The sequence below is a fragment of the Nicotiana sylvestris genome, chromosome 4 (genome assembly GCF_000393655.2).
Source record: "Nicotiana sylvestris chromosome 4, ASM39365v2, whole genome shotgun sequence".
Lineage (NCBI taxonomy): Eukaryota > Viridiplantae > Streptophyta > Magnoliopsida > Solanales > Solanaceae > Nicotiana > Nicotiana sylvestris.
This window is the reverse complement of record NC_091060.1, coordinates 82,033,981-82,056,843: the sequence shown is the minus strand read 5'-3', so window position 1 is coordinate 82,056,843 and position 22,863 is coordinate 82,033,981. Positions and strand designations below refer to the sequence as shown.

The 22,863-nt window shown below is 41.7% G+C and overlaps 1 protein-coding gene across 1 annotated transcript; it reads right to left on the bottom strand.

The window, feature by feature from the left end:
* Positions 1-6,692: 6,692 nt before the first annotated feature.
* LOC138889762 (uncharacterized) lies at positions 6,693-7,142 on the bottom strand. Its single transcript, XM_070173097.1, has one exon. It carries the CDS (start codon positions 7,140-7,142, stop codon positions 6,693-6,695), a length of 450 nt encoding a protein of 149 aa, XP_070029198.1.
* Between the last annotated feature and the right edge of the window lie 15,721 nt (positions 7,143-22,863).

Sequence of the window (22,863 nt, the reverse complement as noted above, 5' to 3'; positions counted from 1 at the left end):
GGGTGTTATTTTGAGCAAGATCGAAATAGTAACCCATTGTAATTCGAGCAAGGTCAAATTCTCCCTTTGGCGATGGCCGTTGGCCGTAAGGGTGTTATTTCGAGCAAGATCGAAATAGTAACCAGTTGTAATTCGAGCGAGGTCAAATTCTTCCTTTGGCGATGGCCGTTAGCCGTAAGGGTTGTTAGAAACTGTGCGTCCACCACACTGTATAGAGAAACGGGCTCTCTACGTTTTCCTCAAAAAATACTGATGAACCAAACTGTATAGGGATCTGGTCCTATATCAGTTTGGTACAATGCTAAGTCTGTGTGAGTCCACCAAATAGTAAAGTACTTGGTCTTTTGTGAGGTTCTGCTGTGAATGCTAGTAAAGCTGAATGTAAATAAGGCAGAGGAGTTTTACGTGGAAAAATCCCACACAAGGGGATAAAAAAACCACGACCTACACCTGTAGACTTTTAACTTCACTAACTTACAATCTCCTTATTACAAGCCACTTTATAATAACCCTATTGCAAAGACTTCAACTAACTTGTGATGCTCTCATCACAAGCCACTCTATAATTATCCTAGTTACAAAGAATTTGACTAACTTGTGGTATTTCCACCGCAAGCCACTTTGTCACACTACAATTACAAAGGCTTTGACTAACTTGTAATGTTTCCACCACAAGCCACTTTGTCACACTACAGTTACAAAGGCTTTTTCTTATGAATCAACCTAATCAACGCTTCTTAGAAAGTCGGATAGGAGTTACAATGAAGAACACATAACAAAGACTCAACAACCCTAAGGACTTAATATATCATCAATCACAAATCAGGTCCTTGAGGTTGCAGCAGCTTTGTTCTTGAGAGAGGTTCTTGAGCAGTTGAGAGAATTTTTGTTTTCTATTTTTGCAAGTGTTAGGACCTGAAACTTGTGCCTTGCATAAGGTTTATACTACACAAGACATCCTTATTAATGTCCAATCTCAATGGGAAGTGACTGCTGCATTGTCTGCTGCACTGTTGCAGGAAGTCACTTTCTGCAATTGCTTTCCAGCCATAGTTGACTTGTACTTCTGTTAGAGAACTCTAAGGGACCAGGTCCCTATTGTGTTCCTCTTTGTACAGTTGCGATCAGTCACTCAGTTGCATTCCAGCTGTATAGTTGACTTGGACTTCTGTCAGAGAAGTACCAAAGGATCAGGTTCCTGATCTTGTTCTTGTGCACATGGGCCAGATTGTCTTGAGTTGAGTAACTTGAATGATGCTTTGTATAAACTCATTGTAGGTACACCTTGATCACATCACTTGAAGTGATGTGAGCACTTTAGTTGGTCAGAGAATGAGTGGGCGCTGGAAATAGTACAGTGCGGCAGAATCTTCGTTTCCAGTTGTGCCCAATTGAATTTGTACTGCCGTGAGGAACCCACAAGAGTGTTAGGTCCTTGTTTGGGTTCCTACCTCCTGAAGCTGTAGCAAGTTCATATTTGGTTAGAATCCGTTAGATGCAGTGTAATCCAAGTGAGTCAGGTTCCCTATCTGGTTCTTGACATTAAGTTTGTTAGATCATCAAAACACAAGGCAAAGATATTGAAAAAATATCAATCCTATCAATTCCCCCCTTTTTATGATGACAAACTTAGTATTGAAAACAAGGAGTTAGAGTTCAGACAACCAGATTGAATAACAGGAGACCACAGGTTCCCCCTAACTTCATGCCCTTACTCACACATGTTTCCCCATATGTTCCCCCTGACTTTTTACGATCATTGTTGGTCTTTTATCTGGTTTTATACAGAAAGTTTGATAGATTATCAAAACATATATTAAAAGACCTTAAGCCCATCAATTTCCCCCTTTTTGATGATGACAAACTTTGAACATTGATGACTATTTGACTTAACCAGATAAGGTACCAACAACTGCATATGTTCCCCTGACTCTATTCTTCCCCCTGACATATTTCTACATATGTTCCCCCTGACTCTATTCCCCCTTTTGGCATCAACAAAAAGACACAGTCAGACAAAAAGGCATAAAGAAGTCCAACAAAGCTAACTCATACCACATATGAACACATAATCATGATAGAAAAGAGAAGAAAAAGGGAAAACAAGCATTGTACAAGCAAAAGAAGAGCTGTAAAAGCAAAAGAAGAGCTATTGTACAAGCAACAAGAGAAGCACGGTGAAATCCAACATGCCATCACAAAAAGACAAACAAAAAGAAAAACAACAGCCACAAAATCATTAGGGAAAAAGATAACTAGCCACTGAGAGGATCCTAGGGGGCACTTGAAGAGGGAGGCTTGGAAGAGGAGGCAACAATGGTTTTGAGAGCTAGGTCCATGCGGGTAGTTGTAGACAACTGTTAGTCAAGTAGTTTCTCCCGCAGGTTCTCCACTAGTTGCCTAAGTCTAAAACTTGTCTCATACCTGCCATCTCCTATATTGTCGGGCAAGCGTGTGACCCCACAAGACTTTTTTTGAGTTAACTCTCCTGCCCAAGCCCACTGCCACTTAGAATGGTCTTTATTGAACTAGGTCTTCCCATAGTTTCCCACTTTTGTTTTCTAGATATTTTAATAAACTTCCCATTCCTGCTTGCAACACCCACAATGTCACCCTAAAAAAAAATCTTTCTCAGCCACACCTTTTTGTAGATCTTTTCACTAAGGAACTAGGTTCCTCCACAACATCTTTATCAACCTCAACCACTAGAATGTTTCTATCAGCCACAGCTTCCCCCTATTTCATCAACCTCTTTTTTTTAATACTCTGCTTACTCTTCTACAAGGCAGACTCAAAAGCCTCTTTCTTCTACAACCACTTGGTTTGTTTCAGCTAAAAAAGAATCAGGTTCTTCAACAGATTCTTCTATGACAGTGTCATGAATCGGAGACTCAAAAAGCACCGGAGTTCTTTCATCCCCTAAGAATGGAGTTTCCTCCCCCTGAGATTCAGGAACAGAGGAGAGTAGGGTTTGCAACACATGAAAGTGAGACTAGAGATGAGGTAACTGGAGAAGATGAGGAAACCGGTATGGGTACAGTAGTATCAGGTATATTGAAGAAGTGGGTTTTTGGTGATGATGTTAAGGGAGGAGGAGATGTGGGAGTGATGTTGATGGCAATAGAAAAATTCGATTATTCGTTGGCCATGGTGACAAAGGTGGTAAAAGGTGCAAAGGGAGACAATGGTTTAGAACTGCTGGTCTAAAAAGTCGGATAATGTGGCAGTTGAATTATTTTTGATATCTTTTTCTTTGAACAAGCATGCGAAAAACACATTACTACTAACTTGTGGTGCAGGAACCAGGTTCCTGACCTATTTTTTGTAAAAGGGTTTTTGCAGCTTTCCTCTGAAGTTCAACACTGTTCCTTTAGCTTCTATGATCATCATGCGTGTTTACCTGCAACGGTATAGATATGAGTTAGGCCTAGTCAGAAAATACTTTAGCCAATTTTACCTTAGTGTGACTATCATAGTCATGCCAGCAGAACTAGGTTCTCAATTAGGTTCAAGTGATCCCAATGCCATCTTGTTTCTCATAATGTTCCCTGCTCAGAGCTTTGGTGAAGATATATGCAATTTGATCTTGCGTGCAACAAAATCTTATACAAATAAAACCCTTTTCCACATAGTCCCTGAGAAAATGGTGCCTGATATCAATGTACTTGGTTTTCTTGTGTAGAACTGGGTTCTTTGCCATGTTGAGAGAACTAGTGGACACATAGAAGAGGTACACAATCAATGTATATACCAAAATCTTCCATTTTTTTGCTTGATACATAGTGAATGAGCACATCACGAGGCAGCTGCATCATACTCTTCTTCAGCTGTTAAGAGAGCTACTGAGTTTTGTTTCCTAGTACCCTAGGAGATAAAATATGATTCAAGGAAATGAGGCATTCCAGATGTGCTTTTCTTGTCCACCAGATAAACTGCATAATCAGTGTCAGCATAACCAATAAGGTTGAAATTGTCACCTGAAGTATAGTACAGAAATAGGTTCTATGTTCCATTAAAATATCTCAGAATTCTCTTAGCAGCCTTTAGATGAGATTCCTCAGGATTTGATTGGAACCTTGCATGTAATCCCACACTAAATACAGTGTCTGGCATGCTGGAAATAAGTTAGAGTAGAGATCCAATGATTCTCATGCTTCCATGTCAAACCTTTTCAAGAGTTCTTTGATGCATTTCTGACTGATACACGTTCCCTTTATGGACTGCTTCTCTTGAAGACCCAGGAAGACATTCAGTTCCCCCATCGTACTCATTTCAAACTCACTTCCCATGAGTTTAGCAAATTTTTCACATAATGAGTTAGCTGTAGCTCCAAATATGATGTCATCCATATAAAACTAATCAATGAGTAGGTTCCTTCCCAGGTTCTAGAGGCCTGCTTCAATACGTACAGTGCCTTATCCAATTTGAATACATGTTTAGGATGTACATGATATTCAAAAACCTGGAGGTAGCTTAATATAGACTTCTTCCTTGAGAAAACCATTCAGGAAGGCACTCTTCACATCCATTTGGAATAAGGTGAATTCCATATGTCAAGCAAAGGCAATGTGGATCCTAATAGCTTCTACACGAGCTACTAGGCCAAAAGTCTCATCATAATCGATCCCTTCCTCCTGATTGAATCCTTGGACAACAAGCCTTGCTTTGTTCCTTGTAGCATTTTCATGTTCATCCAGCTCATTCTTGAATACCCACATGGTCCCTATATGGTTCTGTCTGAGGGTCTAGGTACCAGGTGCCATACCTTGTTTTTTTCAAGTTGATGTCGTTCCTCTTGCATTTCAAAAATCCAGTCTGCATCCTACAAGGCTTCCTTGATATTTTTGGATTCTATTTGGGATAGAAATGCTGAGAAGGCTAGGGAATTTCTTGTTTTTGATCTTGTCTGAACTCCAGAATCAAGGGGTGATTATATTATCAAGTGAATGAGAGCTTTTGTGTTTCCAATTTGGGACTGATGTTTGATTTGTAGAGAAACTGGGTAAGTTAAATGGATTTCCCTGCACCCTTGTTTTGTTACTTGGAGAGTGCCTTGCACTGCATCTCCAACTCTTTCTTCTGCTTTCGGGGTAATTATGGAAGTACCAGGTTCCTCTTGAGAAGTAGAAGAGGATGTTGCATTATCTCTCACCTGTCTCTTTCATCTTAATCATCAAATCAACCTTCCCATTTGAAACTCCAGATATTTCCTAGGGACCAAAAGTGGTTCATTATCTTAATCATCACTATTTCCTCCTTTTTAGAGGAGGATGTCTCGTTGAATAGAACATGAACATTTCCTTACACACAATGTGCCATTTTGTTGTAGACTTTGTGGGCTTTGCTTTGAGTGGAGTATCCCAGAAGGATTCCTTCATCGCTTTTTGCATCAAACTTCCCAAGCTGGTCCTTCCCGTTGTTAAGAACATAGCATTTTCATCTAGGTTCTCAGATGAGTTATCTTTGGTTTTCTTCCATTGAGCAACTCATAGGGGGTTTTGTTTCACTCCTACTTAGTATTCCTATAGGAATTGCATGCTCCGTGTTCTTTGAACTTTGAATTTGATAGACCATGGACTGGGTCCTTCTTTATAAATATATCTAGAAGTGAGAAACTTGTACCCCCCAATCCTTTATGCCATTTCTTCGAATCATTATCAACTGCATTCAAGGAGCTTATATCTCTAGCTTAGACACGAACTTCTACCTTGTTTTCTTCCCCATACCTAGAATGTACCCCTTCTTTCCATTTTCCAAAGGGTACATCCCTTACTTGTAGGGCTTTCAGTGAGAGAAAATCCATGGTATTTCCAGTTATGTGCTTTGAGCATCTACTGTCCATGATCCATTGCAGTCCGTTTCCTCCCACTATTCCCTGCACATCTAAATTATGGGTTAGATTTAGGAACCCAAACTAGTTTGGGTCCCTTGTTATGATAGAAGGGATAGATAAGGGCTTTTCTAGTCCATGCAGGCAACATTGATTTCTTGCAAGAAGTACTTGGTCCCCTGTTAGTAGTCACTTTGTCAGCAAACACTTTGTTTTTCTAAACAGATTGAGCCCTGCCCTGTCAATTTTCTTTGAAGTCCCCATTTTTCCCACAGTGGGTACACAACTAGTTATCATGGACTGTGACGTACTTGCTGTAATTGTTGTAAGGATTTTTCTCCTTTTGGAACCTGATTCCCTACCTGTTTTCACTATTATTGAAGTACATGGCAGTGACAACATCTTAGGACCAGGTCCACTTGAGAGATTTCTCAAGATCCCTTTTTACTTTCTTCAATTCAGCTTGAAGCTGCCTATTTTTCTCGAGTTCACCACATATCCTATTTCTAGCAGCTTTCAACTCATTTTCAAGCCTAATGTGTTCCTCTCTGGCTCTCTCCTTTCCCTTTCCAGATTTTTCAGGTTTTGACTTAATCTCAGGTTTCACTATTGTTTCCCTTAGTTCTGTAATTTCTGCCAGAAGATCAATCTTTTCTTTTCTGAAAATTTCAATGATTTTCTTATGGTCATTAACTACAGCCACTAAGTCGTCTCTAGTTTGTTCAGATTATGCTAACTCTAAGGTCAAAGAATCCCTATCCTCCACAAAACTATGAAAGGCATTGATTAATACATTAGTTAAAGACATAAGTTTTCTTGGAGAATACGATTTCAGATTTCTCTGAACATCCCTAAAATTTACTTATTTGTTGTCATCGTCTTCATCATCATCTGGTTGTGCCATCAACGCAAAGGTTGAGTCATATTCATTTTCCTCGCCTTCACTTGCCATCATGGAGCTATCACCAGCATCAGTTTCATATTTAGACTTACCAAATACAAAAGCCTGTTTCACCATATTGTCAGCTGATCTTTTTCTCTTGAAGTTCTTGGATAATTCTTGCTTCAAGAGAGGACAATTTTTCATGAAGTGTCCAGCCTTTCCACACTTGTAACAAAGATCATTGTTTTTTGATCTGTTAGAGTTGTCCCTTTTCATCACTTCTCCATTTCTTCTGACCATCTTCTGAAACCTTTTGGTTAGATAAGCCATGTTGCTATCTTCCTCACTCGAATCATTGTTATCAGCTTTGAGTACCCGATACTTTTCCTTCTTTGGTTTTCTCTTTTCTAGAGTTGGTGGAGCAGCCATGAGGATCCTTCCTAGGTGTTATCCTGATAGAAAGAACCTGCTCTGATACCACTTGTTAGAAATTATGCGTCCACCAAACTGTATAGAGAAATGGGTTCTCTATGTGTTTCCTTTGAAAATAGTGATGAACCAAAATGTATAGGGATCTGGTCCTATATCAGTTTGGTACAGTGCTAAGTCTGTGTGAGTCCACCAAATAGTAGAATACCTGGTCCTTTGTGAGGTTCTGTTATGAATGCTAGTAAAGCTAAATGTAAATAAGGCAGAGGATTTTTACGTGGAAAATTCCCACACAAGGGATCAAAAAACCATGACCTACACTTGTAGGCTTTTAACTTCACTAACTTGCAATCTCCCTATTACAAGCCACTTTACAATAACCCTATTGCAAAGACTTCAACTAACTTATGATACTCTCATCACAAGCTACTTTATAACTATCCTAGTTACAAAGAATTTGACTAACTTGTGGTATTTCCACCACAAGCCACAGGTCCTTGAGGTTGCAACAACTTTGTTCTTGAGAGAGGTTCTTGAGCACTTGAGAGAATTTTTGTTTTCTATGTTTGCAAGTGTTAGGACCTGAAACTTGTGCCTTGCATAAGGTTTATACTACACAAGACATCCTTAGTAATGTACAATCTCAATGGGAAGTGACTGCTGCATTGTCTGCTGCACTGTTGCAGGAAGTATGATATAACCGTTGCACGATATTACCCACTCTACACCTCTCGGTGGTTCGAGTGATTTTGCCCGAATTGACTTTCTCAAGACCAATTGGGTATGCAAATTTGCACAAGCAACTAGGGTTCAAGTCGGGTATTACTCTCTCGAGGTTTAACCCTTTAATTGGGGCTATCAATCTCTTGAGTATGCCCCAATTCCTTGTTGGACCAATTTCGGAGACTTATGCTCTCTTTATCAAGAAGAGCCCAAGTCAACTAAATACAAATTAGTGTTTGCAACCACTAATTCAGCAATTAACCATGAAATTGACACAAATATCAAACACCCATAGTCAATCTAGCCCTAAAATACAAGACCCATCAATTACCCACACTAGGGTTGAGCCACAACCCTAGCTTATGGGTCTAGCTACTCATAATTAAAGAAGAAAAGCAAGAAATAGATGAAGAACAACTCATATTAATTAATTAATAAGATAAACAATAAGATTCAATATTGAAAAGTAGATAAAATTGCCCAAAATAGCTAAATATTTCGAACCCACGAGAACAGCTACGTTCCAAAACTATCTGATACCCTAAAAATGGGAAAAGAAGCTATTTATACTAAGCTGAAAATTCTGGACAAAAATGCCCCTGTGGGGTTAGTGCAGACCGTACCAAATGGTGTGCGGCCGCACTAGGGCTCTGAACTTGAAAATACAGCTCTCTGAACTTGGGCAATGCGGACCGCACATAATGGACTACGGCCACATAGGCTTCTAGTGCGGCCCGTATAAAATGGACTGTGGACCGCATAGGCTTCAATCCTCAAATCTGGCACCTCTATGATCTTGGGTTCTACGGACCACACTAAATCAAGTGCGGACGCATTGCCTTCAGTGCAGACTGCATAAAACCTAGTGCGGTTGCATTGCATCTTTGCCTGGAAATCAACCTCTCTGAATCTCTTAGTGCGGACCGCACAGAATGGTGTGCGGCCGCACTAGGCCTGCTTTGCCTGTGCTTGTCTTGTCTTTGGCACTTGTGCAAGTTTCACTCCTTTTGAGTTGATCTTTGACATCTTGTCACTTTGTTGATCAAACCTGAAATCAAGCTCAACTTATGAGCCTTTTGGGACTATTTTGTAAAAATTTCTAATCAAAACTTACGCAAGAAGGAGTATAAAATGTATTAAAATTCCTAGTTATCAACTCCCCAAACTTAAGCTTTTGGTTGTCCTTAGGCAAACAAAATAAGACCCACCCCTTAAGGGAAAATCCAAGAAATTTTTCAGCTGTCCTAAAGTAACTTCATCAAGTATCAATTGGGTATAACAATTGCCCTCAATGTAAATGAATCATTAATAACTTTTACTCCTTGAAACACCATGGATTAAGTGCGACACAAGAGCATCATGAATTGACTCAACACATCAAAAAACTCTTTTCTATTACTTCGGTCATTGTGGAACCCAAACTCGCACATCCTTAACTCTCTCTAAGCAATCCTCACCTTTAAGATAGTGACACTCAAAACGAGGTCAATGGATTCACTCATCTCTCTCAAGAAAAAGAATCACAAGTCCGGCTCTAAGTACCATATGCTTGCCCCTTATGTAAGTCACCACTAATGTAAATTTCATTCAACTCAAGATCATATAGGGCTTTCGTGGAGTCATGGTGAAGGCTTTTGGTTCAGGGTAGAAAATGTTTGGTCTAAGTAGGTTCCATCTTCCCTTAAGCACTTCTTTTGCTTCATTTGGCACATATTCATTTGACTCTTTGTGTCATTTTACTTCTTTCTGAGGGGTTAGAGAGACACACTGTCACTCTTTCTTATACATTTCAAACCTTTTCTCCTTTTTCAACTTTCCACACCTTTCATTCTTTGCTTTTCTTGAATCCCATTTTGTTCGTTTTCATATTAAACATTCTATTTGCCATTTTGCTTTTCTTTCTTTTTCATTGCCTTTCCTTTTCTTCATTTTTGTGCCCTTTTTACCACTTTGTTGCAATCTTCGTCTCTTCCCCTAAACTTATACTTTTGCCATGTGCTAAAGGAAAGATCGGGTGCCAAGAGAGGGTATCTTTTAGAACGGACAAAGGCTTGTATCATGGTTCTTGAAGGAAAAAGGTCTAAGGCTCAAAAGGGTTGACTAGGGATTTTATCATTGGTAGGCAATGGAAGTGTTCAAGCTATAATTTGGACCAAGGAGAGCCTATAATCATGTCTCAAGTCAAAATTCACTTAGGATTTTGCCTCAACAAACATTCAGGGCAAGTTCTAGACCAATGGCTCGGGACTTGGACTTGCAGTGCGATTACTCACCAGACAAGCTATGGGGTTGCTAAAGACGCAGAGTCGGGGGCCCACAACGACCTTAGATAAGATTTGAGCACAATGGTCCCGAAAAACCACTTGATGATTATCGGTCAACACAAGAGTTTCAAGGTCACGACTTTCACCATCCTAAACACAACAAATTGTTTTTGACCATAAGATCAAAGGCAAATGTGCTAGGCCCAAGTGAAGCTTTGCTTGAGGAAACCTTAACTACTAACTACTAAAAACAAAAAGAAAAACGGACTCAAACCCTTAAAAAGGTTGTCTCGCCATCCATCATTGGGAAGAGCCACCCGGTTCACACAAAACTCCACCTTTGGAAAGAACCGTGACATTAAGAAAATAAAAGGCTTATTGCAAACTTTCAAAACAAGAAGCTACAAATCACAAATAAGAAGCTTATAACAAAAAATTTGCAGAAAGTAGAATGAATATATACAAGAGGGGATTTGAATATACAATAGATGGGATGAATATGTACAATGTAGCATAACTTTATATACAGACCCAAAGTAAAGTAAAAGTGCAATAAATGTAACGAAATGTTAAAATTATATACAACCCAAAGATGAAAAGATAAAGAAAGAACAAAAAAATGTAAATGTCTAATATATACAATCATCCGAATGTAGAGCCTACCCCCTCAAATGAAAGTTGGGATTGTCCCTAATGCCAACTAAATCAAATAAAGCATCAACAGAGAAAGGAAAAAGGATATAGGGACTCCCTATGGCCTGTCTGTCTGCATAGGCTCCTGAGTGGTCCCAGGGTCCTCACTGTGCTCTAGAACCTTAGACAGGTTCCCGGTGGCCTGCTGCTGTGCTGTTGGGACCTGAGCCTGGACCTGGGTCTTAAGGCTGACTGGAGGACGCCTCCGGTGGGTCGGCCAACTGGATGACTGCATCATCCGCTCTAAGAATCATCCTCTTCCTCTTGGGAGGCCTCTGTGACTGCTCTGGCTGGGAATGATCTGCGGGTACTAGGTACTGGAGTAGTAAGTCTAAAGCCAGCTGATCTGCCTTCAGTTTGTCAACATCAGCTCTCAACGCCTTCACAGACTCCTTGGATGCCCGTGTCTTTCTCAGCTTCTTGTGCTCCCGAGCAAGCTCCTTGAGAGCCTTGCTATGTGAATCAACTGCCTCAGTCAGTACCTTTTGAGTGTCGAGGATTTTTTTCTGGTTGTCTAAAATCTCTTTGAGAGCATCCTCTATCGACTAGGGAACCTGTGGGGGTGGAGGTGACAACTAAGCCTCTACCGTGGTAGAGAGGATGGACAACTTGGATGAGGCAGTCTGCAGCCAGTTATTGATACTAAGAAGTTCCTGGCTTAGTCGGTGGGTAGTAACAGGATGGGCACGTGAGGATGGAATCTCCGGATCCGATAAGGTGGATGGACCAGGAGAGATAATAGTGGAAATAGAGGCAAGCTCAGCAGGAGTCACTACCACAACTGGCTCTTTAGACTGGCCAGTTGGAGCAGTAATTGTATCCTTGAAATTCTTGCTCTTGGGGTTATCATCCCCCTGTATGCTGTACCAGGAAAAAGGGGCCTTCGCTTTGATTTTGATATCGAAGGGCCTCTTTTCAACTTTCAGATCCCGGAAGTACACAGTGAAAAAACTGGGGAACGAGTAGTTTCTATCATGCTCAGCACCCACAATTGTAATAATTCTTGACATCACATTCCCCACATTTATTGGGTACCCCACCATGATCGATGCCACCAAAACTGCCCGGTGAAGAGGTAGGGAGTTTTCATGTGTCTTGGGGTCCAACCTTCTACATACAAATGTCTCCCACCCTCGTGCCTCGAAATTCAGACTACATCTCAGAATCTTGACGCCCACAGTCAACCAGTCAGGAGAGGTACCCGGGATTGCCAAGTATTGTGCTAGCCAGGGACGGACCTCCTCGCCCATTTCCATCTTTTCCAAGTATAGGGTCTCATACTCCTCGTTGAAGCCAAGGTAATCGTTTAGTGTCTTCCCGTCAAACAACACTTTCAGGTTTCGAACCTTGGTCACCTTGGAGCCCTTTTTGATGTGGGCTACATTGCTATAAAATTCCTTGACAAAGTGTTTGTTGGCATCCACACATTCATCTAGAAAATGTTCCCAGCCTACTCTTGTCCTAAACTACCTCCTCACATTGGGGTTGTGAGTTAGCAAGTCCCTATCCACAAAACTCCTCTCCGGGATCAACTTCCTCACCGACCACCATTCCCGGAATTTATGATACGCTGCCTCACTTACGAACCGGTCTTGCCACACCTCCGGGTTCCTAGTCCTAGTAATACCTCCCACCTGAGGTTCACCTCCTTCTCCTACTTCCTCTTCTCCCCCTATTTCCTCCTTATCACCTACTGCACCCTCTCTAGATAATGAAGCTGTGGGAGAGGTGGAGTATTCCTTACTACCTTCACCTGAGCCCTCAGACGACCCAGAAGAAATGTTTATGGAAGCCTGTGCAGCGGGGGATGCCGGAGGTGTGTCTCTCAGCCTGTTCCTCTCTGGCCAGTTAGGGATATATTCTGGGATTGAGTTTAAAGATATCTCCCAAGAGGGCTCGTACTCACTCCCCGATATGTCAATGGCCTTATCAACTACTTTAATAATCTTTCTCATGTTTTTGATGTTTTGCCTGGCTTGGGGAGTGAGTTTAACCATTTTCTATTTCCCTCCCTAGGAGGATCCTCCTCTGCCCGGTTGTTTAGATCCTTTACCTCGTTGTTTCACCATTGTCTGCAAACACAATCCAAATGAACTTGTTAGTATTAGTTGCAGTAGTTGAAAATAGAGTTACAGAATCAGAAAAGAAAAATTGCAGACAGGTTGCAGGAGTCACCCAGTACGGACCACACAAAATGGTGTGCGGCCGCATAGGGGCCAATGCGGACCATACAAAATGGCCATGCGGTCCGCACAGAGGTGGGTTCAGACTACCCACTCTCTGTATCCAAGCAGTGCGGACCTCACAAGGGGCAATGCGGTCCGCACAAAATGTAGTGCGGCCGCATTCCCTGAGATTCAGCTTTCAGAACAATAAGCAGTGCGGTTCGCACAAAATGGTACTGCAGACTGCACAGGGGCACCACAGACCGCACAAAAACGACCACGGTCTGCACTGAGTGCCCAGCTGTGGCACTAAATTAGTGTTCCTGGATTTTTGATTTTAAGCTTAATTAACACCTAAGTCCTGTCCCAAAGAGTTTTCCCAGCATATGTAAGTAACTATGTCTATATTAATCCAAAGATTAACTACTCTAATCTATTATACAAAAGAAAATATGGAAAGAAGAGAAAGGAAAGCAAGAAAAACACAAATTAAAAGAAATTAATAGAAGAGAACAAGTAAAAGGAATGTAATGGTGCTAGATATGAGATGAAATAAAGAATAACGAGTCCAAACAATTAGTTACAAGCAAGGGAAGTGATGAACAGTGTCTTAAAGCTTCTCAGATTCAAAGGTTCAAAAAGGGTAAAATGAGGGCCTCAGGCCCAGTCTCACCAACCAGTTCGGACCGCACAAAATGGACCGCGGTCAGCACAACACAACCTGATTCAAGCTTGAGGAGGCAACACAATGCGGTCCGCACAAAATGGATTGCGGCCGCAGTGGTCCACCGCGGACCACACAAAATGTAGTGCGTCCACAGTGGAAAACATCAGAGAGGTCTACATTTCACCCTCACCAGTGCGGTCCACACTAAATGTAGTACGGCCGCATTAACAACTTCAGAGACCTAGCACTTTTTTCCACTATGTCCTGCACTGCATCAACACAACCTTGTAATATCTCACAACCAGTTAGCCCAAAAATCAATCCTACTCTACAATGAAAATCAAATAAAAACAAGAAGAAAAACACATGGGTTGCCTCCCAAGAAGCGCCTAATTTAACGTCGCGGCATGACGCAGGTTACCATTACATCATTTGAAATAAAGAAGTGCCACCACGTGGCTGTCATCAATTTTTCCAAGATAATGCATGACCTGGTGCCCATTAACTCTGAAGACTTCACCATTTTTGTTCTTTAAATCAAGATTACCAAACGGGGTTACACACACCACTTCAAAACGTCCACTTCATTTTGACTTGAGATTTTCCAGAAACAGAAGTAACCGGGAGTTGAATAAGAGAACCAAATCACCTACTTTGAACTCCTTTCCACGAGCATATTTATCATGAAGGTACTTCATCTTGTCCTTATACAATGACGAACTGGAATAGGCATGGAATCTGAATTCATCAAGTTCATTGAGCTGCTCCACATGAAGATTGGCCGCAACATCCCACTCAAGATTTAGCTTCCTCAAAGCCCACATGGCCTTGTTCTCTAACTCAATCGGTAGATGGAAAGCTTTCCCAAACACCAACCGATACGGAGACATACCAATCGGAGTCTTGTAAGTAGTCATATAAGCCCATAGAACGTCATCCAACTTCCTTGACCAATCGGTCCTATTTGCATTGACCGTCTTTGACAATATGCTTTTGATTTCCCTGTTGGAGACTTCAACTTGACCATTTGCTTAAGGATGATAGGGAGTAGAAACTTTTTGATTGACACCATACTTTGAAAGCAAAGTGTCGAAAGCTCTATTGCAAAAATGAGACCCCCCATCATTTATGATTGCACGAGGAGTACCAAACCTTGTAAAAATGCTCTTCTTGAGAAATGCAACAACACTTCGGGCCTCATTGTTGGGCAAAGCCACGGCTTCAACCCACTTTGAAACATAACCAACCGCCACAAGAATGTAAGTGTTCCCACAAGAGCTAACAAATGGGCCCATGAAATCAATGCCCCATACATCAAAAATATCAACCTCAAGAATTGTATTGAGAGGCATCTCATCTTTCTTCTAAATTCCACCCGCTCTTTGGCATTCGTCGCATCTCTTCACAAAATCACCCGCATGTTTGAACAGAGTTGGCCAATAAAACCCACAACTAAGAACTTTAGAAGCCGTCCTTGCCCTGCCATGATGGCCACCATAGGGAGAGGAATGACAAGCTCCAAGATACTCAATTGTTCTTCCTCCGGGACACACCTTCGGATCACACAATTCGTGCAAATCTTGAACAAGTACGGCTCATCCCAATAGAAATCCAAACTATCCCGCTTGAGCTTCTTCCTTTGGTTAGAAGAGAGCTCACACGGGATTATACCAATCACAAGGAACTTAGCAACATCGGCAAACCATGGCATATCATTCATTGACACCGAAAGGAGTTGTTCGTTGGAAAATGAATCATTGATCTCTAGGCCATCACGAGGCCTCTCCTCCTCCTCCAAGCGGGACAAGTGGTCCGCCACTTGGTTCTCACTACCCTTCCGGTCCACAATCTCCGAATCAAACTCTTGAAGTAACAAGACCCATCGCATCAGTCTAGCTTTGGAATCCTTCTTTGTCATCAAGTACCGGAGTGCGGCATGGTCGGTATGAATAATAACCTTAGCACCCATAAGATATGTCCGGAACTTTTCCATTGAAAACACTATAGCCAAAAGTTCTTTCTCGGTCACCGTGTAGTTCACTTGAGTATTATTCATTGTCTTGCTCGCATAGTACACAGGATGAAACATTTTGTTCACTCTTTGACCCAAAACCACCCCAGCTGCAACATCGCTCTCATCACATATGAGCTCAAAGGGCAAGCTCCAATTAGGCATGGTAATGATAGGAGTGGTGGTCAACTTATGCTTGAGAAGTTCAAAGGCTTGCATACACTTTTCATCAAACATGAACTTAGTATCTTTTTCCAACAACTTTCACAAGGGATTCACTACCTTTGAAAAGTCTTTGATAAATCTCCGGTAGAACCCCGCATGCCCAAGAAAACTTCGGACTCCCTTGACAGATGTAGGGGGTGGGAGCCTTGAAATCACCTCGATCTTTGCTTTATCCACCTCAATGCCATGCTTCGAAATTTTATGCCCAAGAACTATTCCTTCTTCCACCATAAAGTGGTATTTCTCCCAATTGAGGAAAAGATTGTTTCTTCACAACGTGCCAACACCCTATCAAGATTTTTCAGGCACTCATCAAAGGAATCCCCAACAATACTAAAATCGTCCATGAACACCTCCAAAATGTCTTCCACCATATCGGTGAAAATGGCCACCATACACCGCTGAAATGTAGCCGATGCATTGCACAACCCAAAAGGCATTCCAGAGATGGAAAAAGTGCCATATGGACAAGTGAATATGGTGGAGCAATGAAGATTTGGTTGTACCCAGAATACCCATCCAAGAAGCAATAGAAGGAACGCCCAGCTAGTCGGTCTAACATCTGGTCAAGGAAAGACAAGGGAAAGTGATTCTTGCAGGTCACTTTATTCAACTTGCGGTAGTCCATGCATACCCTCTAACCAGTGACTGTTCTTGTAGGAATCGACTCATTTTGTGAATTTGTAACCACAGTCATGCCACCTTTCTTCGGTACACATTGCACCGGTGAAGTCAAAGAGCTATTAGAGATGGGGTATACAACCCCGGCATCCAACCACTTGATCACCTCCTTTTTCACAGCTTTTTGCATTGCCTCGTTCAACCTCCTTTGGTGCTCCAAGGAGGGCTGGCATCATCTTCTAGAATAATCTTGTGCGTATAAAATGCGGGGCTTATTCCCCGAATATCAGTTAGAGTCCATCCAATTGCCTTTTGCCGCTTTTGAAGCACCACCAATGTGGCATCAACCTACATGTTAGTAAGGCAAGAAGAAGGAATAACTGGCAAAGTAGAATTTGAGCCTAAGAACTCATACCTGAGGTGTGGAGGAAGTGGTTTCAATTCCAACACTAGAGGCTCCTCAATTGAAGGTTTAGTTGGTGGATTCTTTTTATTCTCTAGATCCAAAGATAATTTTCTAGGCTCATAAGAATAAGAGCCCATTCCATGTAAAGCATTCACGCACTCCACTCGGCTTGCATCCTCATTGACATCAAGATTCAACAATACGGCCTCCATGTCCTCCACATTGATCATTGCACTGGTGTCATCAATTATCACTGCTATGACGAGGTCAACAAAAGAGCACACCTCGGTACTGTTAGGTTGCTTCATAGATTTGCACACATGAAAGACCACCTTTTCATCACCCACCCAGAAGGTGAGTTCCCCTGCTTCCACATCTACCAATTCCTTCCCTATAGGTAGGAAAGGTCTGCCCAGTATGATAGGAACTTCATAGTCCACCTCGCAGTCCAAGATCACAAAATCAGCTGGCAAGATAAATTTTTCCACCCGGACAAGCACATCATCAATAATACCCAATGGTCTCTTCATCGATCTATCCGCCATTTGTAACCTCATGGAAGTCGGCCTAAGTTTCCCAATACCCAACGTTTTGAAAACTGAGTAGGGTATCAAATTGATACTAGCTCCCAAATCACATAGAGCCTTGGCAAAATCCGCACTCCCAATGGTGCAAGGAATGGTGAAGGCACCGGGATCTTCAAGCTTCGGGGCCATTGAATGCACTATATCACTAACTTGGTAGAGTCATCTTTATAGTTTAACAATCCATAGAATGCTTCTTTGTGACCAAGTCTTTCATGAATTTTGCATAGCCCGACATTTGTTCAAGAGCCTCCACCAGATGAACATTAATGGACAAGCTCTTCATCATGTCAATGAACTTCTTAAATTGATTATCATTCTTTTGCTTCACAAGCCTTTGAGGATAAGGTGGAGGTGGCCTTGGCAAAGGTGCCTTGGCTTTAGGCACAACCGGTTTCGGCATGTCTATTACGTGTTCCCTAGACGGGTTCATGTCATTTTGAGTTTCCACCTCGACATCTTGAAAATTAATCTTCACTTCTTTGTTCATATTTTCATCAACCACATCTTCAACTACCAAAGGGACTTCATTTTCTTGCAATTCAACATCATCACCCCAAAACTTGCTTTTGCTTGGAGGCATTCACATCACCGCCTCTCCACTTCTTGTTGTAACCGCCATAACATGATTGTTCACACCTTTCGGGTTCACTACCATATCACTTGGTAGAGCACACTTAGGATGAGTATTTAAAGACTGTGAGATTTGGCCTAACTGCACCTCCAAATTTCTGATAGAGGCATTGTAGGAAGCCAATAGTGCATCCGAATCCGCATTCTTCTTCATCATCTGTTCGAACATCATTTCAATTATACCCATATCATTGCCAGAAGAACTAGGTCCTTGATATGTAAATGAGGGCAGATTGTTCGGTTGTTGGTATATTGGGGGCCTTTGAAAGCCTTGCCCCCGGTTTTCTTGGTTTCCATTGTTCCATCCACCTTGATTGTTATTACGACCCCAATTGTTGTTATTCCCATTCCAATTTCCTTGGTTGTTCTGATTGTTGTTCTGATTGCCCAGTTGTTGTTTTGGTTGTTGTTCCCCCAATTACCATTTCCTTGTTGTTGATTGCCCCAATTACCATTGCTTTATTGTTGATTGCCCCAATTGCCTTGAGGTCTCCATTGTTGTTGGTTGGAAGAGTTGCCCCGTTGGCCTTGATAATTGTTCAAATATTGAACTTTTTCACTTTGTTCATCATAACCATCATATTGAAACCCATCACAGTCATCATCAAATTGCTCATAATTCCCTTGATTTTGTTGCCTTCTTTTGTTGACAAGCATATTAACACCCTCCATGGCATTCACTTGGCGAGGATTTTGAACTTGTTGCAACTGTGCCTTTGCCAATTGGTTCATAGTAGTAGTCAACTCCGCTATAGCCTGCCTATGATCATGTAGTTCCTTATGCAAATAAATAACCGTGGGGTCACCTTAAGGAATATTGGCTCTACTTTGCCATGCAGAAGAAGTGTCAGCCATCTCGTCAAGTATATCACATACCTCATCATATGACAGCTTCATAAAGTTTCCCCCGACAAGTTGGTTCACTATGCATTAGTTTGTGGTGTTAATGCCCCGGTAGAAGGTTTGTTGGATCATAGCCTCGGTCATATCATTGTTGGGGAATTCTTTCACCATTGTTCTATAATGCTCCCAAATCTCATGCAAAGGTTCCATAGGCTCTTGCTTGAAAGTAAATATCTCATCACACAATGCCGCCATATGCTCCGACGAGAAAAATTTAGCAATGAACTTATCCGCCAACTCATCCCAAGTAGTGATGGAATTGTTGGGAAGTTGCTCGAGCCAATCCAATGCCTTCTCTCTAAGTAAGAATGGGAAGAGTCTCAACCTAAGAGCATCCTCAGAGACATTCGCCTGTTTGCTCCCCCAACATGTATCCACGAACCCCTTGAGATGTTTGTAAGCATTTTGATTTGTAGCGCCCGTGAAATACCCATGATGCTCTAGTAAGGTCAACATCACATTGGTTATTTGAAAATTGCCCGCTTGGATTCGGGGTGGGACAATAGCACTTGCATAGCCTTGGTTCGGAAGTACTCTGGGAGCCAATCTTGGAGGTGGCAGAGGAGGGTCTGGAATATTGTCATTCGCATTAGCATTAGCCTGACGGCCTCTACGTTATCTTTGAGGTACAAGAGGCACCTCATATTCTCCGACATCATCTACCTCCTCCCCCACAATCAGGTTATTAGCATTGTTTGCTGCTACCTGAGTTGTGACACAAACAAGTCAGTAACAAAGAAAGAAAGAAAAATAATACACAAAACTAACTAAATAGATAGCCAAAACCATTAGCTCTCCGGCAACGACACCAAAAAGTGATCACGACCTACTCTGCACTACTAATTAAGCAGCGAGAGAGGGTCAGAGTAGCTTTTACCTGATTTAGGGTCGGGATCAATTTCCACAAAGAGCTAGAATTTGGGATCTATTATCTATCTAATTTAGGATTGCGTATGTGTTCCATATTACACTTCTAATCATTTTTGGGCTTTTTGTTTTTCTTCTACTATTATCAACTACAAATGGAAAATGCAACTAGATTAAGCTAAAAGTTAATCAAAAAAGGGTTGTTCAAATGGTTTAAAAAGGCACTAGGGTAATGACTTTCACCTAGGTGGTTAATTTACGGGTAATTGAATCTAAGACACGATTGACATAATTGGGGAGTATGATATAACCGTTGCACGATATTACCCACTCTACACCTCTCGGTGATTCGAGTGATTTTGCCCGATTAACTTTCTCAAGACCAATTGGGTATGCAAATTTGCACAAGCAACTAGGGTTCAAGTTGGGTATTACTCTCTCGATGTTTAACCCTTTAATTGGGGATCAATCTTTTGAGTACGCCCCAATTACTTGTTGGACCAATTTCGGAGACTTAGGCTCTCTTTCTCAAGAAAAGCCTAAGTAAACTAAACACAAACTAGTGTTTGCAACCACTAATTCAGCAATTAACCATGAAATTGGCACAAATATCAAACACCCATAGTCAATCTAGCCCTAAAATACAAGACCTATCAATTACCCACAATAGGGTTGAGCCACAACCTTAGCTTATGGGTCTAGCTACTCATAATTAATGAAGAAAAGCAAGAAATAGATGAAGAATAACTCATATTAATTAATTACTAAGATAAACAATAAGATTCAATGTTGAAAAGTAGATAAAATTGCCCAAAATAGCTAAATATTTCGAACCCACGAGTGCAGCTACGTTCCAAAACTATCTGATACCCTAAAAATGGGAAAAGAAGCTATTTATACTAAGCTGAAAATTCTGGACAAAAATGCCCTTATGGGGTTAGTGCGGACCGCACCAAATGGTGTGCGGCCGCGCTAGGGCTCTGAACTTGAAAATACAACTCTCTGAACTTGGGCAATGCGGACCACACATAATGGACTGCAACCGCATAGGCTTCTAGTGCGGTCCTGCATAAAATGAACCGCAGATCGCATAGGCTTCAATCCTCAAATCTGGCACCTCTCTGATCTTGGGTTCTGCGGACCGCACTAAATCGAGTGCGGCCGCATTGACTTCAGTGCGGACCGCACAAAACCTAGTGCAACCGCATTGCATCTTTGCCTGGAAATCAACCTCTCTGAATCTCCTAGTGCTGATTGCACAGAATGGTGTGCGGCCGCACTGGGCCTGCTTTGCCTGAGCTTGTCTTGTCTTTGGCACTTGTGCAAATTTCACTCCTTTTGAGCTGATCTTTGACATCTTGTCACTTTGTTGATCAAACCTAAAATCAAGCACAATTTATGAGCCTTTTTGGACTATTTTGTACAAATTTCTAATCAAAACTTAAGCAAGAAGGAGTATAAAATGAATTAAAATCCCTAGTTATCAACATCTTTAGTGATGTCCAATCTCAATGGGAAGTGACTGTTGCACTATCTGCTGCACTGTTGCAGGCAGTCACTTTCTGCAATTGCTTTCCAGCTGTAGTCGACTTATACTTCTGTCAGAGAACCCAAAGGGACCAGGTCCCTGTTGTGTTCTTCTTAGTACAGTTGCGATCAGTCACTCAGTTACGTTCCAGCTGTATAGTTGACTTGGACTTCTGTCAGAGAAGTACCGAGGGATCATATTCCTAATCTAGTTCTTATGTGCACCCGCCAGATTGTTTTGAGTTGAGTAACTTGAATGATGCTTTGTATAGACTCATTGTAGGTACACCTTGATCACATCACTTGAAGTGATGTGAGCACTTTAGTTGGTCAGAGAATGAGTAGGCGCTGGAAACAGTGCAGTGCGGCAGAATCTTCGTTTCCAGCTGTGTCCAATTGATTTTGTACTGCCGTGAAGAACCCACAAGAGTATTAGGTTCTTGGGTTCCTACCTCCTAAAGCTGTAGCAAGTTCACATTTGGTTGGAATCCGTTAGATGCAGTGTAATCCAAGTGAGTCAGGTTCCCTATCTGGTTCTTGACATTAAGTTTATTAAATCATCAAAACACAAGGCAAAGATATTGAAAACCTATCAATCCTATTAATTTTCCCCTTTTTGATGATAACAAACTTAGCATTGAAAACAAGGAGTTAGAGTTCAGACAACCAGATTGAATAACAGGAGACCACAGGTTCCCCTCTGACTTTATGCCCTTACTCACACATGTTTCCCCATATGTCCCCCCTGACTTTTTACAATCATTCTTGGTCTTTTATTTGGTTCCATACAGAAAGTTTGTTAGATCATCAAAATATGTATTAAAAGACCTTTAGCCCATCAAAGGTATTATTTCGACCATGATCTAAATAGTAACCCGTTGTAATTCGAGCGAGGTCGAATTCTTCTTTTTTTTTTCCCTTTTTCTGGGAGCATTATACGTCGCCGTACTGTTCATGCGTGCGTCGGGGTGAGCCCTAGCATTTTTGGCTTTGTCTTTACTGGAGAATACTGGGCGTTTTCTGGGCGAGTCCCAATTTGCTTAATTTTGCTTTTATTGGAGAATGTTGTACGTTTCCTGGGGTGTTTTGGCGGCGTTGGTCCCTCGCTTGCATACTTATGCGAGTGCTCGCGTTCCTGCTTCGAACCAATCAAAAGAGTGAAGATAAACCCAAATGAAATTGTCTGTTACCTCGGCCTAGTAAGCCGGTGAAAGGAGCAGCAGCGTTGTAGGGTTACTTGCTCCGCCTAGTACTCGAACAGTGGTTTCTAATTTTGTAGCCACGTTTTATCTTCGCCATTTAACTACGTCTGGAGTTCTTGTGAGTTGGGCTTACCTCACCCGTAGGGACACCGAGGCCGAGTCCTAGTCCGATATGCGTAAACAATAAGGGAAACATGTCATGCTTTATTTATAGATTATCCAGCTTTCGT

What these genes read in the sequence shown, in the direction of transcription:
- LOC138889762 (XM_070173097.1), bottom strand. Translation starts at nt 7,142, where the DNA reads ATGGCTGCTCCACCAACTCTAGAAAAGAGAAAACCAAAGAAGGAAAAG.